Here is an 18028-nt window from a genome sequence, read left to right as displayed (position 1 = left end):
GCCATCATGTTCACAAATACAAAACCTTAGAATTAAATTGGAAAAACCTGGTAGGGCCCAGTTTTTCCCTGGTAGTGGAGTGAAAAACCTCCAGTGCATGGAGCTAATGTCTAATTTAGTAGAAAATTCTGTCTGCACTGGTACCCAATACAGTTTATCCAGAATGTGTTCTTATTATGAAAATATTCTAGCTGTTTTTCACAAAAGCTAAACAATATACTAAAGAGCTGATTACAAGAAGAGAATTATCAAGTAGTGTAAAATAGTGCTTTCCAACTTCTGTCAGATCATAGGCCACACACGAAAATATTTGTACAGCACACTGACATTAAGGGCCAAAATCTCAAGGGCTCCACCACTCAGATCCCTGGCGGGCCACCCTGAGGGCTGCATACCAGATGAGAAACAGTGATCTAAGAGATCCTTGTGCTAATGCTCTGGGTCACTGCAACAAACTAGAGGGAAGGTCGTTCATACACTGTTATCAAGCAATTAGCTTAAGAAAAAAAATTATTTCTGCTATATATATATATAACTAACCTACACATCTTGTTCAAACCTTGAAACATTCCTACTTCATGTTATCTCCACAATAAACCTTTGTCAAATCTTTAAGGCTGGAATTCCCAAACCACCTTTACTTTTATCAAACTATCATATTGTCTTATCATTACCTATAGCTGTATTATTTACTCTATTAGATTAAATCCCCCTTGAAGGCAGGGATCTCATTTCATTCATTTTTATTACCCTATGCTCCACAATATCAAAAAAAGGTAGTTTGCACAATTAATGTTAAATCTGAACTTGCAGTGAGTCACTCAGTAACAATGCTATTTGTACTTTACCATAATCACATGAACTTTCTCCCTCTGTATTCCAAAATTTCATTAATTCAACTCCTTAAATATTCCATTTTCCCAGAGTTGCAAAAGGATACACAAAAATGTTTGTTTGTATTAGTCTCACATTCATAAAACTTAGAAAACAAAAGCAAATGTCCAACAATTATAGAACTCTAACAACCAAGTGTCAATTCCTTTATTCCAATCAAAAACAATGTTCCCAAATCTCAACACATAACTGAAAAACACACTGCTGCTACCAGTCATAGTCCATAACAGTAACTTTATATTGTCCAAGGGGACTGAGGAAGCATTTTAAATTACTGTCACTCCTATGAAAGGATTTTAGCCAATGAGAATTTATTTTCATACAAGAGTAAATCTGAATTAAGAATTACCAGTTTATGAACTTTCTCCATAAAATTTGTGAATACATCTGAAATTTTATTTAGAATCATGATTTATATTTTATCTTCTCTTTCCCTTTAAAATATATTTAACTTTTAAATAATAGCAAATAGAATAAACAGAAGTAAAACTAGTAAGTTAATAGATAATTAACTTCCAATATGAATTAGTACACAAATTAATGTTATGCAGCACTATTTCCAAAATACTCTATCCACTTTCTATGTTTCTGTTTATTTTTTATTTATTTTTATTTTTTTTTACATTTTTATTGATTCATAATCATTTTACAGTGTTGTGTCAAATTCCAGTGTTCAGCACAATTTTTCAATCATTCATGGACATATACACACTCATTGTCACATTTTTTTCTCTGTGATTTATCATAACATTTTGTGTATATTTCCCTGTGCTATACAGTGTAATCTTGTTTATCTGTTCTACAATTTTGAAATCCCAGTCTATCCCTTCCCACCCTCTACCCCGCCCCCCCCCCCCCGGTAACCACAAGTCTGTATTCTCTGTCCATGAGTCTATTTCTGTCCTGTATTTATGCTTTGTTTTTGTTTGTTTGTTTGTTTTTGTTTTTTAGATTCCACATATGAGCGATCTCATATGGTATTTTTCTTTCTCTTTCTGGCTTACTTCACTTAGAATGACATTCTCTAGGAGCATCCATGTTGCTGCAAATGGCATTATGTTGTCGGTTTTTATGGCTGAGTAGTATTCCATTGTATAAATATACCACATCTTCTTTATCCAGTCACCTGTTGATGGACATTTAGGCTGTTTCCACATCTTGTCTATTGTAAATAATGCTGCTATGAACATTGGGGTGCAGGTGTCATCCTGAAGTAGATTTCCTTCTGGGTACAAGCCCAGGAGTGGGATTCCTGGGTCATATGGTAAGTCTATTCCTAGTCTTTTGAGGAATCGCCACACTGTTTTCCATAGTGGCTGCACCAAACTGCATTCCCACCAGCAGTGTAGGAGGGTTCCCCTTTCTCCACAGCCTCTCCAGCATTTGTCATTTTTGGATTTTTGAATGACGGCCATTCTGACTGGTGTGAGGTGATACCTCATTATAGTTTTGATTTGCATTTCTCTGATAATTAGTGATACTGAGCATTTTTTCATGTGCTTATTGATCATTTGTATGTCTTCCTTGGAGAATTGCTTGTTTAGGTCTTCTGCCCATTTTTGGATTGGGTTGTTTATTTTTTTCTTATTGAGTCGTATGAGCTGCTTATATATTTTGGAGATCAAGCCTTTGTCGGTTTCACTTGCAAAAATTTTCTCCCATTCCGTAGGTTTTCTTCTTGTTTTATTTCTGGTTTCCTTTGCTCTGCAGAAGCTTGTAAGTTTCATTAGGTCCCATTTGTTTATTCTTGCTTTTATTTCTTCTAGGAGAAAATTTTTGAAATGTATGTCAGATAATGTTTTGCCTATGTTTTCCTCTAGGAGGTTTATTGTATCTTGTCTTATGTTTAAGTCTTTAATCCATTTTGAGTTGATTTTTGTATATGGTGTGAGGGAGTGTTCTAGCCTATGTTTCTGTTTAAAACACCAGGTGGCCTAAGTTATTAAAAAGTTACTTTGCAAAGTTAAAAAGAAAAAAAAAAGCTTCAATCAGTGTTCCTAATTATAAATTATTCCAAAACCAAGATACATATATATGATATTCATGGAACTAGATTCAAGTTATCAAAACTGGTTCCAATTTACAAAAAGATACCAACTGTATATAGTCCATGGCTCTCTGCTACACAGATTAATACTGTGTAACACCCAGCTTCTAGGTTAGGTATGCATAGGTGTGCATGCATCTCTACCGATAGCCTGATATTTAGTGAACATGATCCTCCTTTTCAGGTCACCTAGTTAATAAGAAAACTTTTTGTTGTGTTTTTTTAGTCAAGGTAACAAACTGAATATATCAAGCTGTTCAAGAGACACAAAGTGTTTTAACATCTTTCTTATAATATGTAGCATTCATTAGTCATTTTCATTTTAAAAAGTGGAAAAAAATCACTATCAAAATATTATAAATATGAATAAGCCTTTATTTCCATAAATTCTCCTCATTCTATAATAATTTGTATACTATCTTTGGAAGTTAAAAATTAACTACATGTTATCAACATATTTTGAGGGAGATAGGATTATTTCTTTATTTCTTTTCTTAGAGAGTAGAGAGGGAAAAATTAAAAATACTATTTACTATGTCACATTCTAACCTTGGACAAGAAGGCTCCTTTCGGTTACAAATGTGCGGTATAATAGTGAGTACTATTACTTTGAAATTTCATATCAAGTGTTTTTAACTGCGTATTTAATATGACAATTATTATTTGGGGTTTTTAAAGTATAATAATATTATATGTCTTACTATGACACTGTGATTTACAATATGAAATACATAGTTGGTCTTTATCCACTGTTCCAGGTACAGAACTCCTAAAACCTTGGTAACTTCCTAAGTGTGGAGAGCAGGAAAGGTGTCTTTTGTTATGTTAATAACCCTCCTTTGACAGCCTCAGGTAACCTAAGATTGGGGGCTGGCCGTCAGGAGAACCAGATCTGTCATTAGAGGGTTGGAACTTTCAGCCCTACCCCTCAACCTCCAGGGAGAGCAGTGGAGCTGGAGATTGAGTTCTAACACCAGTGGCCAATAATTTAATCAATCACGCTTTCATAAAAACTTGAAAGGTCAGTTCCGGGCTAGTGAATATATGGATTATTGGAGACTAGTGCGCTCTGAGAGAGGATGGAAGCTCCACTCCTTTCCCACACACCTTGTCCTATGAATCTCTTCCATCAGACTGCTCCTGAGTTGTATACTTTTATAATAAGCCAGTAATCTAGTAAGTAACATGTTTCTCTGGGTTCGTTGAGCCAAATTAATCCAACTCGAGGAGGTTTATGGCCAGTTGCTTAGAGGCGTGCAGGGGTGAGGGTGGGGGTAGGGGGCAGTCTTATAGAACTGAACCCTTAACCTGTAGATTTTATGACGCTATCTCCACAGTGTCAGAATTTAGTTGAATTGTAGGGCACCTAGCTGATGTGGGAGAATTGCTTGGTGTGAGGAAAAAACCCTCACAATGGAACTGGTGTCAGAATCAGACTTACCTCTTAGACATACATGTTAAAATATTGACATATAAGACAGGATGTCTGTAATTTGCTTCAAAACATTCCAGAGAAGGGTAAAAGTGGGTAGGGATACAAATGAAACAACACTGGCTAAAAATTAAAACTGTTTTAAAATGGTACCCAGGAGTTTGATACATTATTCTCTCTACTATTGTATGTTTCAAAGGTTTCTAAAATATAGTTTTTGCTTTTAAGTGTGTTGTGTTATCCAAGTACTGAAATCAGAAAACCTGGTTAGCAACTAGGTGAGTGGACCACATTCACTACTTCTCTATGCCTTTAGTTTCTACATCTGTGGGAAAAAGGGTCTGGATTCAAGTTCTACATCTTGCTAGTTCAAATTTTTTTTTTATGATTGAACTAGGTATGATTTCTTTATATTTGTCTCAACTAACAATTCTAACTATAATCTAGAATGCATTCTTAGCTAAATCTGATAACAATCAATTGAAAATTATTCACAGCTGTTACCAAAATACTACTACAGTACTGCTGGTCCTCTACATCCCTGGATTCGAAGGGCCAACTGTATTCATTTACTATATATGCCATTTTACAAAAAGGACTTGAGTACCCACAGATTCTGGTATCCAAGGGGGCTCCTGGAACCAATCTCCCACCAACACCAAGGGACGGCTGTACTAATCTCAGCTGGGTCTTCATTTCTAGATATTTTACATTCCCCTAAACACCTTTTCTTCCAGTATCACCTCTCTTAGACCCTTTATTCTCTGGAGGTAACTAAAGAAAACAGAGGCCATCATCAGGCATAATCTGTTCCAGTTTCCCTACCCCACTGCAGCCCATCCTCACTTCTGTCTGTACTTCTCTAAGTCCTTTCCAACTGAGGCTGCTTCAAAACCCAACCACAGTGTTCATGTCTTACCTCACCTGGCTAACAGCTCCCCACTACACCAGACTCAATCATTCATTCCTTTTCTAGCCAGGTTAAGTCTCATATGCTCTAGTTTCTTCAATTTAGCCAACACACAGTAGTTAGTCCCACGAATCTCAACAAATAACAAGCAAAAAGCCTTCTTTAACGCTACTTCCTCCTCAAACTCAGCTGTGATCCCTCCTTCCCATGGCTACCAAATTTTTAAACTGAGTTTTTACTGCCTGATCCTATCTACGTCAACTCCAACTCACTCCCTACCCCACCATAATCTAGCTCCCAGCCCCCACCTCTCTCTGGGTTTTCCCCTTATCAGTGGCCTCCAACTACAATGAACAGCTTATTTCATTACTTTCACTGTTTCATCCCTCATCATACCTCTCTCCTCTGTAGCATTTGATACACAACTATTATCCCTCCTTCAGGAAGCTCTTCTCCACTAAAGTTCTGACCTACCACTATGCTGTAAGGTTCCTACAGACACATTCTTCAGGGGATTTTCTTTAGTGCCCTAAAATGATGTCGTTCCTGGGATTCTTTCCTCCCCTAGTCCTCTCTTCCTCTTATCCCTATAAGATAATTCTATACTACCATCTTAAACACTCCAATCACTGCTTGAGCTATTTTCTAAAACTTCACCATTGATGCATCATTCTAGAACAGCGGTAGGCAAACTAGGGCCTACGAGCCAAATCTAGCCCTCCACCCGATTTTGTAAATAAGTTTTATTTGTTTGCCTGTTGTCTATGGCTGCTTTAATGCTCACAGCAGAGCTGAATAGTTGTGATATAAGCAGTAAGGCCCTCAAAGCCTAAAATATTTAGGCTTTTAAAACTATTGTGGCCCTTTGCAGAAAAAGATTGCTAACCTCTGTCCTAAAAGATAAAATACACCAAGTAAATAGTCCTAATAATGTCCTGCCTTTGGACCTGAATGCCACCTACCTATCTCTGACATCCCTGAGAGTTTTCTAACTGTTCCTCCCAAGCTCCTTCCCACCTTCACCAATCCATCTCCTATAGCGCAACCAAAGCAACAGTTCTCAATGCATGAAATCCACTTCCCAATTTCAAATTTTCCCCACAGGAGAGCTTTTTCACAATCTGATCCCTGCCTATCTTTTCCAACTCTCTAATCACTCCACCTGTAAAAGATACTGAGTGAATTTGGTTCCCCCAGAACATATGATGCTATTTCTTACTTCCAGGCCCACCCAAGATTTACTATCAAAGAAATAACTAAATATTTTTCTAGTTTTAGCTTAAGCACAATCAATTCCTTGAAGCCTTTCCCGATTCACCTATGCACTTTCCCTATGTGCCCACTGTACTCTCTACTAATTCCATTATAATAATTATTTGTTTGTTTTTACATCATTTCCGTACTAGTCTTCCTTGAGCAGGGCCCTGGGGCAGAGTAGGAGAATGGTTACTAAAGGCACAAGTTTTTACAGCAGGAAACCTAGGACTGAATGCCAGTTTTGCCTCTTACTAGTTGTATGTTCTTAAGCAAATTATTTAATTCATTTTCTTCATCTGTATAATGGCAACTTTGTAAGGATTATTTAAGATTACTCTTTTAAGCAGAGTACCTTGGACATAGTAAGTACTCAGCAATTATTGGTTATCATTACTTTCACTGTTTTATCTCTCACACTTAGCTCAGAATTCAGATAACTGCTGAGTGAAGTAACTGAAGCAAGCTAGTTCTGCACACATTATTTTCAGCTGCATACTGGATATTTCCATCTGAATATTTGGCTCCCAAAACTCATTATCCTTATTCCTGAACTGTTTCAGTTAGAATAGAGCCTGGTTTAAGGTTTGCCCAGGACTTTCCTGGTTTGAACAAAGTCCTGTGTCCTGAGAACTCCCCCAGTCCTAAGCAAACCAGGACAATTATCACCTTAAATTAGAGTTATGTTGCAAACAATAGAAACAAATGAGTTAACTTAAGAAGCAAAGAGGGGTGGGCAGGAGAATTTACTGGAAAAATACAGAGCAATTCAGAGAACCAAAGGAAAAGCTAAAGAATCAGATCTATGAAAAAATCAGGATGAAAGCAACCATGGATCTCGGTAGCAGGAATTAATGAAATTTTTCTTCACAGTATTTCTGCCAGGATGAATCACTTAGGTTGCAGTGTCAGCTCACTCAAGATTTAAATGCCAGGGGACAGCATTTGATTAGCCTTTTTTGTGTTATCCAGAAAGGGTGAAGCACTTTAATTTAGCAAAGGAGGCCAGAGCATTTAGATTAAAAATCCCACCAAGAGGTATCCAATGGCAGAAGAGTAGCTTCCAAAGGCCAAATCAGAATGCTATTTCCAAAAGAAGGGGGAATACGTGTATGGTTACCATATCAACTGTTGCTTGAACACGCCATGCCTTTAACACTCCGTGACAGTCACTGTTATTCATATTATTTTTCTTTTTGTCTTGGCAAACTCCCACTCCTTCAAGACCTAGCTCAAGTGTGATCTTCTGTGTAATCTTACTCAGTTCCCGCAGATACAGTCACTCCCTTTCTCCATGCACTCAAAGTACTTTGCAAATTATGGACCTATATCTTAGAACTTAATACTGTATACTAAGTATATGCTTATGTATCAGTCTCTCCCATCAACTTGAACTTCCTTAAAGCAAGGACAGTATTATTCATATTTATAATATTTGGAATGAACAATGCCTGCCTGGCCCATAGCAAATGCTAGATAAATGTTCAATAAATCTGTTATCCAAGTCACTAGGATATAAACTGCATATGAAACAACAAATTAAAAGGGAATAGAAGAGCTACTACAGGTAAACGTGCTGACAATAACAAAAAGAAAGCTGACAGACTAAGAGCATGGGAAGGACAGGCCAAAAAAAAAAAAAAATTATAAGCAAAACTCCACAAGCATAGAAATTAAGGCCAAAATTTTCTGACAAACCTAAGAAGTTGAAGGCATCACTTACATAAAAGTAACAACTGATAGCCATATGCATAATGGTGATTCTTAAAAACCAAGAGAACAACTAAACTATATTCTCTTTAAGAAGGCGAGACATGTAGTAGGCATATTCAGAAACACTGGCATTCCAAAATGAAAAAAAAAAATAGTACATAAACAAATAAACTTATAACCCAGAAAACACAACAGTTCAGAAAGATTAATTCCAAGTAATACGTTCACGATTTATTTTACCATATTTTAATTGTTAATGTTGGTATCCTAAGCTGTGACAAAATTTTTCTTAATGGCAAAACTGCCACAAAGTATAGCTACATTCTCCTTACATGTTTAATATTGCTTTACTTTCAGAGTAAAGGAATAGAGACTTGGAAATGTGCAGATAGACAAATCTTATGCTAAAAAAACAAAAAGTCAAATTAGGAGTGCTGTCAATCATGGAAAAAGAATGTCACTGACTCTGAAATTAGATTTTCTAGATATATTCTCTAACTCCATTTCTGGGTCCCAGGAAATCAAGTGACTTTTTCACTTCAAATGTTATTCAAGCTTTTATCACATTTCATCTAAACAACCAAAATTCATTTCACCAAATGTAGTAACTTATGACATCATGACATGAAACTACTCTTTATCATCTGAACCATCTGATCAAGCTTATCATCACTATTAGGATATATTCTGAAGCACAAAGCATCACCAACTGAAGTTTTTTTTTCTTTATCAAAAAATGCTTAAACTAAAGATAAGCCTTCAAAATCAACCTCCAGTTTACAGAAAATCCAGAGGTTGCTAAGAAATAGGAGGAAAAAGTTAAGCAACACCACAAAGAAGGACAAATTCAGTAATTAGGACATTCTAATAGGTTGAACCATATGAAACTGATGATATTTAGCTGTTCTGAACCTCAAAAATGACAGTTTCATGTGGTTTAATATAAGAAACCTGACATGACTTCTTCAACAAATTAATGTCATTTAAAAAATGGTGGGGGAAAATGGCCAAAAGGTGGAAGCAACCCAAGGATTCGTCAGTGGATGAAAGGGTAAACCAAATGTGGTATATCCATACACTGGAATATTATTCAGCCATTAAAAGGAAGTAAATTTTGACATAAGCTGGAACATGGATAAATCTTGAAGATGTTACCAGAGTGAAAAAAAGTCAGTCACAAAAGGAAAAACACTGTGTCATTCTACTTATATGAAGTTCCTAAATTGTCAAATTCATTAAGACAGAAAGAAGAGAGGTTGCCAGGGACTGGGGAGATTGAGGAATGCAGTTATTGTTTAATGGGGACACAGTTTCAGTTGAGGAAGATGAAAAATTCTGGAGATGGATAGTGGGGATGGTTACACAACAGTGTGAATGTACTTAATGCCACAGAACTGTACACTTAAAATGGTCAAAATTTTATGTTCTGTATATTTACCACAATACATAAAAAATGGTAGGAGGAACCTGTTCTAGATTAAAGGAGACTTAAGAAACATAACCAAATGTGATCAGATCTTCTGTAATCATGGTTCTAACAACCAAATGCAAAAAAAATTAAATTTTAAAAAAGGTAATTTAAATGTGGACTACATTAGATACTATTAGGAAATGATTAATTGTGTTGGGGTGATGTGGTATTTAAGAATGCATTCTTATTTTTTAGAGAGGTAGCCTTAAGTCTTCAGGAGTTAATTGTCATAATGTCTAAGAAACTGTTAAAAATTATTTCACTATGCATGTGTCTTAATCTCCCAGTATTTTACCTATCAGAATAAAAAGTTTAGACTTGATTAGGGAAGCAGTAAGAAAAGACACTAAAAGATTAAAAGGTTCAGTTAAAAAACATACCATAGGAAAATTACTGTGCCAGTGGTACTTAGAACAGATGTACTCACTGAAGAAATATTATAGTGTCCTTTTTGTTTCAGCCACTGTACTAAGAAGTAGACAATGGAGGTATATATATGAGGAACAGGTAAAATATAATTAAAATATATTATCATAGCTACAATGAGCAAAGAAATGTTCCTAACTCAATCTAGAAGGATGAGGAAGGATTCAGAAAGATTTCTCAGAAGAGCTAAACTGAGAGTTGAGTATTTAAGAGGGGTAGGAATTAGTCAGGCAACAGGAGGCAGGGAAGGATATTCCAGTCAGCAGGGTAGCCCTGAGAATAGAAATAGCACTGGCAAGCAAGGGAGGGAGGGATTCCAGATTACGTATAAGCATATAAGAAGTTCAGTGTCGCTAGAGCTTAAAGAGCCAGAGGTGAGGTGTGTGAGGGATGGACACAAAACCTGGAGAAATAATCAGGTACAGCCTCACTGAAAAATCTCAAGAATTGGAGAAAGAACACAATTTGGAGGCAACTTTTAAACTACTAGGTGATAAATATAAGGCTGCAAGTAGGCTGGAGGCAGTGGAATAGAGAGGCAGGGCCCAAATCCAGAGACAGCAGAGATTCAAGCTACATGACTGGCATCTGACTGAATGTGGAAGATGAGGAAGGAGTCCAAGAAGCCTCTCAAGTTTCAAGTTCAGGTCACAGCGAGAGTGATGATGCCATAAACAGAAAAAAGAAAAAAACAAAGACAGGACATAGCTTTAAACACTCTGAGCTTGAGAAGCTGATGTGATGCTCACGTGATTAATTTCCACCAGATGATTAAAACAGATTTAAGTTCCTCACACTGAAATGATGGCTAAAACTAAGGGAATTGCTGATATCCGGCAAGAAAAAGTCTATAGAGAAGTGAGCAGCAGACAGAATCCCAAGACATGACTATACTCAATGGACAGAAAGAAGGGTTGGCAAAGCCAACCAAAAAGGAGTAAATCAATGAAGTAGAAGGACCAGGAGAGATCATATGCCACATTGGTGAATTCAAGAAAAGATATAGTATATCTGCTATATGACATATAGATTCCTGAAAAACTTCATATTCTGCAAAATTAGGAAGAAAGAGGGAAATATATCAATATGGTTGGGGCAAGAAGCACCTTTAAGACAGAGTATTAGTTAAATGGAGCCAAGACGTGTACTCCTGTGCTTGCTTACGTTCAACTGTGTTTCTGCACTTCAACTGCTTGTGTTCAACTGCTGTTACTTGGGAGGGCTAAACGATTAATGTGCTGGTAAAAATCAAATATGAAACCAACATGAATTTTGCATGAACTAACATCATTCCTTTTCATCATTCAAGTCTGAATTAGTTCATGTTACAGAAATACGTTATACCAAAACAGATTGTCAAAGGAGGTCAGGCAAGTTTCAGCGCCATAAAGTCAACAACAAAAGAAATTATTAACATTTTAGGATAATATTATACCTTTCATTCCCAAATGTAGAGTGTTTTCAATTATATCATTCAGTCCCTTAAATATTTATTAAATGCTATATACTAGTCACTAAATGACCCATCACAGCCCAAGGTCCCTACCCTCAGTGGGCTTCTGGATAGGGAACACATACTTTAACAGCTGCTATATACTCAGAATTTGCTGTACATCACAGCAATTTACCTCAAAGAGGCAAAGAAAAATTCACTTGGAAAAGCATTAGAGAGAAGTTAAAAAATAGGAATTGATAGTACTGAGTATGTTATTAGTCAGGAAAGACCCTGTGGAGAATTTTTGAAGGGTTTTTTGAACTATAATGACATGATGCAGCAGAATTATAATCGTGGTGTTCCACAAATACATGAATGAGTCTGAGTGAAGAAAGAGTTTGCCAGAGTGAGCCCCACAAAACAGCAAAAGTATACAGGAGAACAGCATTTACAAAGGCACAGAAAGGAAATGGATTGGTTATCCCACCATCTCAGGTGTTTTATCATGGATGACAATATAAAATATACAGAAAATAGAGGGAAAAGTGGTAGATGAGATAGAAAAGGCAGAGTCTTTTGTGAAATTATGTATGGCATTGCTAAGGACTTTTAATTTTATCCTCAAGGCAATGGGATGATTTGCCAGGAATAACACAAAAAGATTTCAGGAAGATCAATCTGTAAGATTCACTGGGGAGGGAAGTTATAGGGAAACCAAGTGCACTGTCATACTTGTATAAGTGACAATGACAAAGGCCTAAATTAGGGCAGGGTGGTAAGGTTGGTAACATAGGTAAAAATATCAGATGATTAACACAGAAAAGTGAAGAAAGGGAAGAAGGGAATCAAAGTCAAGGAAAAGGTTTTAATCTTGAACGTTCAGGTAGGACCTCTTACCAACAGAGGTTCCAGAGAGAGAGAGAGAAGCAACTTTGGTAGTGCTAGATGAATTTGTGGATGAGAAGATTTTTATCCCTAGTGTTAGAAACTGAAGCATAAAGTTTAAGTGTTAAGGCCAAGGATATGAGTGGTTATTTTTCAGTGAAACCAATTAACTGGCTTCTTACTAATAAGGAAATTTTGCAAGAGTGAAAAAACAAACAGCAAATAAATCAAATGATAAATAAGATGTCAAAAGTTTTTATTAGCAAGGCTTTAAAATATCAAAATAAGAATTTCTTTGATAGTCAAAATTTCTTAAATATTTTCCCCATTAATTAACTTCCAGATGTGCACGATGTAAGTCAAGTCTCAGGCACTACTAGGTGAAAAGACAGTAAAGCACAGGGAGCAAGAGTTCTGGCTTTGGCGTCATGTTGCTTCACTACCAGTCTAGGCTCTGCCACTTAAGCCACCCTAGGACTTAGGGCTAGCTACTTAAGAATTGTAGGCTTCAAGTTTCCTCAGCAGTAAATGTGGGTAATAATACATACTTCATGGGATTATGAAGACTAGCTAAATAATCCATATAACGTACTTGGTAGAGGTACATTGTAAATATTCAATAAATGTTAAAAATTTTTAAATAGTAATTAGTTATTGTCACTGATGAAAATGTCACATCCTTGAAGTATACAGGAGCAAGAAAAAGAAAAGTTGACTGGATGGCAGTTACCTACATGTCTGATTTATAAGTATTCACTAAGTGGATCATTTCTGTTTTGTGCACTCTTCCATAAGTATATTTGAAAAGTTTTAAATACTTTTTCAAAAAGGAAAAAAGTCTAAGAACCAATGCCTTACATAAGGTCTGGTATTAAAATACACATTCCACCTCAAATAAAAGAATTAAGAGTTTCCTCTTCACTATGTATTTTCTAGTTTTAGCCACAAAATCCATTCCCCTCAGCCAAGCCCTATAGTGTGGTCTGTGATAATCACTCCCTCCCCATCTCCATCTGTAAACCTCAGGACAATCTTTATCTCCTTCTCTCCTGTGAGCTTTACAGAGAAGAGGAAGAGAAAGGAAGAGGAGGTTCAAATCTTCATTCCATGTTAGGACCACTCAAAGTCTCAATTGTTGGGAAAATTCCTCCTTGCATATGAATAACAGCACTATTCCTCTAGAATTAATTCTAGATACTATTACCAGTCACTTTTTTCCATTGCTGTAATCATGTTACACCTTCTAACTCTACGCTGGAAATAAATCCCTTCAGATTTCCTCATCAAGAAGTTTCTAAGGAACTCTGCCACAGAAATACTCTCAGAATTCTCATCTCTTCACTTTTTAATCTCTTCTTTTTTACCTAGATCTTTAGTTACTAATTGCTCTTATGCCCTGTTCAAGTTTAGTACATACTTCCTATAAAATTCACCAATCTTTCTTTTGCAAAGTGATTTCCTACTGAACTGACCATGAAACTACTTTCTTCTTCAATCTTCTTCCTATTCACAATTCCCTGGTATAACTTCACACTTTTACTTTCTTTAGGAAATATGTATTTTATTCTAGCACTTGGCATCTTATTTGTGTATCAGGTGGCTATATAATTTACAATATATTTTATCTTGTATCTATCCTATATGTGGAAAGGTAGGAATGATACCTCATCAAAGTACACCTCATTGTTTCTGAAATTGCCTGATAATCACTACTACTTAGGCACAGAGCTAGGCTGCAACATAAGTCTCTAGTGTAATATGGTTTCTAATGGATAAGACTAAATTAGATAGGGTGTCTACTCATACCAAATTCCACAATAAAGGCACCTGATCAGACTTGACCCCAGCTCACCCTTTAGTCACATTTCTAGCATCCCTCTCTAGCAGTCCTACTGCATTCTCTCAGGACTCTTCAATTACTGCTCCCTCACGTCTGGAATGCCCCTTCCTTGCCCTCTCCCTTTCCCTGGCCAACTTTCTTTCATCCTTCAGGATCAACTCACTCCCATTCATCGACTAGGAATCAAACAGAACATCTCCCTTGAACGCTCAGCTCCAAGTCAGTATCTTCTCATGCTTTCTGAGGATACCCTTAGGGATGTACTGCATCATAACTAACAGTTTACTTTTCCGTCACTCCTGCTGAACTGTGAAGATAAACTCCTTGAGGCAAAGACTGAACATTGTTAGATACCCAATAGACAACTAATGAATGAATGCTCATACCCACTCCATGACCTTGTGCAGGCTGTATAAGCACTTGTGAATTTCCTCATCTAAAATACTTTCCTCCTGTAAAGTGGGGATAATGCTACACCTAGCTCATAAAGCTGTCATTAGGATTAAAAGAGGTATCATGAAGCTCTTAGTATAGTGTCTGCCACATGGAACCACCATTTAAATGTTTGCTATTTCATGCTTTTGTTACCTTCGTGTATCCTGGGAATTGTAATGTTGTGACCAATATTTTCAGCCTGAAAGGCTTAGCAACCATGCATCTTTTTCAGGCATCTAGAAGTCATTGATTATATTCTGATTATCACCATATATTTACTATGTGTGTATTATGTGCAAGAGTCCTTAATAGGTACCACAGAGCTCCCAGAACACAGCAGAGGCAAATAATAAGCCAAAAACCTGTATCAATATCCAATAGGGGAAAGAATGTTAGTTCTTCTATACAAATATGGGTATTTTTCAAACTACATTTAGTTTTGCTTTATAATAGGGAGTAAGCTTCAAGAACAATCACTGATGGGAAAAGTTCAAAATTAACTCCTATCATCAAGTGGACCAATAACAAGAGGCAGTTCCAAAATTTCTTGTTGCTATTTCTAAGTTTCACCCTTGCTTATAAATATTTCTCACAGAAGAAATTTAACCATTTCTTCAGGACAGAAATAGATGACCTTTATTTGTCTCAATCAAATGGGAATTCCACAGTATTTCCTTAGGTTTTTTTCCAATTGGTATTTAATGTTTTCCAAATGGTATTTAACGAAACATGGCCTGAATTTCATCTTTTTCTACAAAACAGAACGCTGAATGGTATATATTCCCCACCACCTTTTCTCTTTTAGACAGGATAAAATGCACACTTCTTAGTCACACTGGCCCCCTTAGCAAGAATGACAAAACAGCAAATCATGTCACCTAGTATTAGAAAAGGAGGCTGTGGACTTGAAAACACTTTCCTCCTAACAAATCCAGAGGTCAGACTCTCAGTGAAGTTTGTGCATTATACTACATTGCTTTTAGTAGCTGCAGAGAGACCTCTAGCGCTGCCAGGATAAGCCGAGTTTGCAAATAGTACCTGCTAATGTCACCTTAACGAGACAATGGCAACATGCTGAGTAGCAACGAACTGACTGACCACGATGAATGTTTACAGTTTTGCAACCACTTGGAAATTCTACCAGCTTAGAGCAAGAGATACACACAAGGCCGTATGAACCTATGTATCCAATTTATTCCAGTAAAACATGTCAAAGAAAATGATTACCCTATGCACACCACCACTACAAGAAAAGGCTAAGAAAACACATCCTGCGAGCGGAGGTAGGAACAACGTCTCTTCCAAAGCCTCAACACAATAGATGGTAAACTATTGTCCACCTTCGGTTTGCTCCAAATGCCAGCAGTAACAAGAGTATGAGCTGTAACAGCTCAGCAGGACTGGTCCAGAGAACAGCGCTGGAATATAAGAAAATGGTCCTGGCGCATCCTACCCTCCCCCATCCACCACCCTCAAACAAGTCAGTTACCCGGCTGGTCCCCACCCCCCTCTGCGGGCCGCCACCGCCCGCTTGGGCCCGGCTCGCAGAAGGTAGGCGCGGGGACCGGCAGAGCCGAGGCTCCATGTGCGGCAGCGCGGGAGGCACTGAGGGGGCTGAGCCGGGCGGGAGGCTGCATAGGTAGCGGGCGCGAGCCGCGGCCGCCCCCTCCGCGGGGCGGTCGACAACCCAGGGCGGCAGCATCCCTGGCCCGCGAGGCCCCGGCCCACGGACCCCGCCTCAGCTCCACATCCCTTCCTCGCCGACAGCAGGCCGCGCCCGCGTGACGGGGCCGAAAACCCCGGCATTTCCCGGTCTCTGCGTCGGCAGCTCCGGAGGGCGGCGGCAGCCCGGCCCGCGTCCCGCCGCCCGCTCCGCCCAGCCCCGGGCCGCGGTGACTGGAGGCGGCGGCCAACTCCGACCCACCGCGAGCCGGCGAGAACCAGCCCGGCGCCGGCCCCCTGCCCCTCCCCGCCGCCTCAGGGCCGGCGCGGCCAGGCGGGCGAGCCGGGCGGGCCCCAGCCGCGGAAGCACACTCACTTCCACATCTCGGCCCTTATTCTTAAAGCTCTTGATGCGGTGGTTCTCCAAGCCGGGGTTCTCGGCCATGGCTGCGCGCGGCTCCGGCAGCGGCTACTCCTGCGGCTGCGGCGGCGGCGAGTCTCGGCGCGGGAGGGGGAGGTAGAGGAGGGCGGGAGGGGAAAGGAGGGGGAGGGGGATAGGCGAGCACGTTCCGTGACGCCTCCGAGCGCGAGGTGGCAGCAGCGCCGGGGGAGGTGCAGGCCGACAGACTGGCGGGATGGGGCGGGAACCCTGAAGAGCCGCGCGCGCCTGAGGAGGCTGGCGTCACGTGACCGGAGGCGGCCTCCGGCCTGGACGCTCGCCTGGCTAGATGTGCCCTGTGGTTCTCGGGATGACCCCCGCCCCTTCCTAGCAAAGCCTCCCCACAACCCCTCAGGGCTACAAGTCCTGTGGCAGCAATAAAGCGACTTAGCGGATTTTACTGGCCTCGAGACGCGGAGCTGCAGGCGGAAACTACAGTTCCCAGCATGCCACTCTCTAGCAGGGGTAACTCCTGCTCTTGACAGAACCAGGAGGATGCCGGGAACCCTAAGCGCGCGGCTTTCTGCGCAGTTCGAGGCTCCGCCCCCAAGGCCGCCTCTGGGCGGGGAGTGGGAGGGGCTTCCCCGGAGAAGGCACCTTGCGCCCTATTGGGAGGAGGGGGCGGGGCTCCCTGGGAGGAGCAGCTCGCTTCGCATAGCCTAGAAAATTAGAAACGGATGCAAGCTTTGTGGTTTGCTCCATTGCCTCTTTAGAGGGTCTCCTGAAATAGTAGCCACCCTCATTCGCTATTCCTTTGCTCTGCTTTGGTATTATAATTAACATTTATTTCCACCTGACATGTACATATATATGTATGTGATATATGTGTTTATGTATGTGTTATACCTGGCTTACTGCACCGAAATTAGCTCCAAGTAGGGACAGTGGTGGGTTCTAATGCTGAATACCTCTATTAATACAGTGCCTGGCACGTCATGAATACTCAAGAAACACCTGAACAGATTAGCTCTGTAGCGTCCGTTTCCTTCTCATCCTCCCAAACCCGGTTCTGTGACCTGCACTCTGGCAGATTTGGCATTTCTGTACCCGCTGTGCTTCTTGTTCCACTTCGACACATAATCTTCTTAGCTTTCAGGAAGTAGTCAAGTCCTGGCCCACAAACGCTCCAGAGTATAGCCTCTCCCTTTAGGGTCATCGTAGAAATGATTAAGGGAAATTTGGATC

General features: G+C 39.5%; 1 protein-coding gene across 1 annotated transcript in view; it reads right to left on the bottom strand.

The window, feature by feature from the left end:
• The window catches only part of KPNA3 (karyopherin subunit alpha 3), a 79983-nt gene extending 62720 nt beyond the window's left edge, over positions 1-17263 (bottom strand). Inside the window, exon 1 of the mRNA XM_072976212.1 lies at positions 16781-17263. Coding sequence (XP_072832313.1) covers positions 16781-16849 — 69 coding nt within the window. The 5' untranslated portion in view covers positions 16850-17263. The remainder of the gene's footprint in view (positions 1-16780) is intronic.
• Positions 17264-18028: the final 765 nt, after the last annotated feature.

The sequence above is a fragment of the Vicugna pacos genome, chromosome 14 (genome assembly GCF_048564905.1).
Source record: "Vicugna pacos chromosome 14, VicPac4, whole genome shotgun sequence".
Lineage (NCBI taxonomy): Eukaryota > Metazoa > Chordata > Mammalia > Artiodactyla > Camelidae > Vicugna > Vicugna pacos.
The sequence above is the reverse complement of the archived record's forward strand: the minus strand, read 5'-3'. Positions and strand labels throughout refer to the sequence as shown.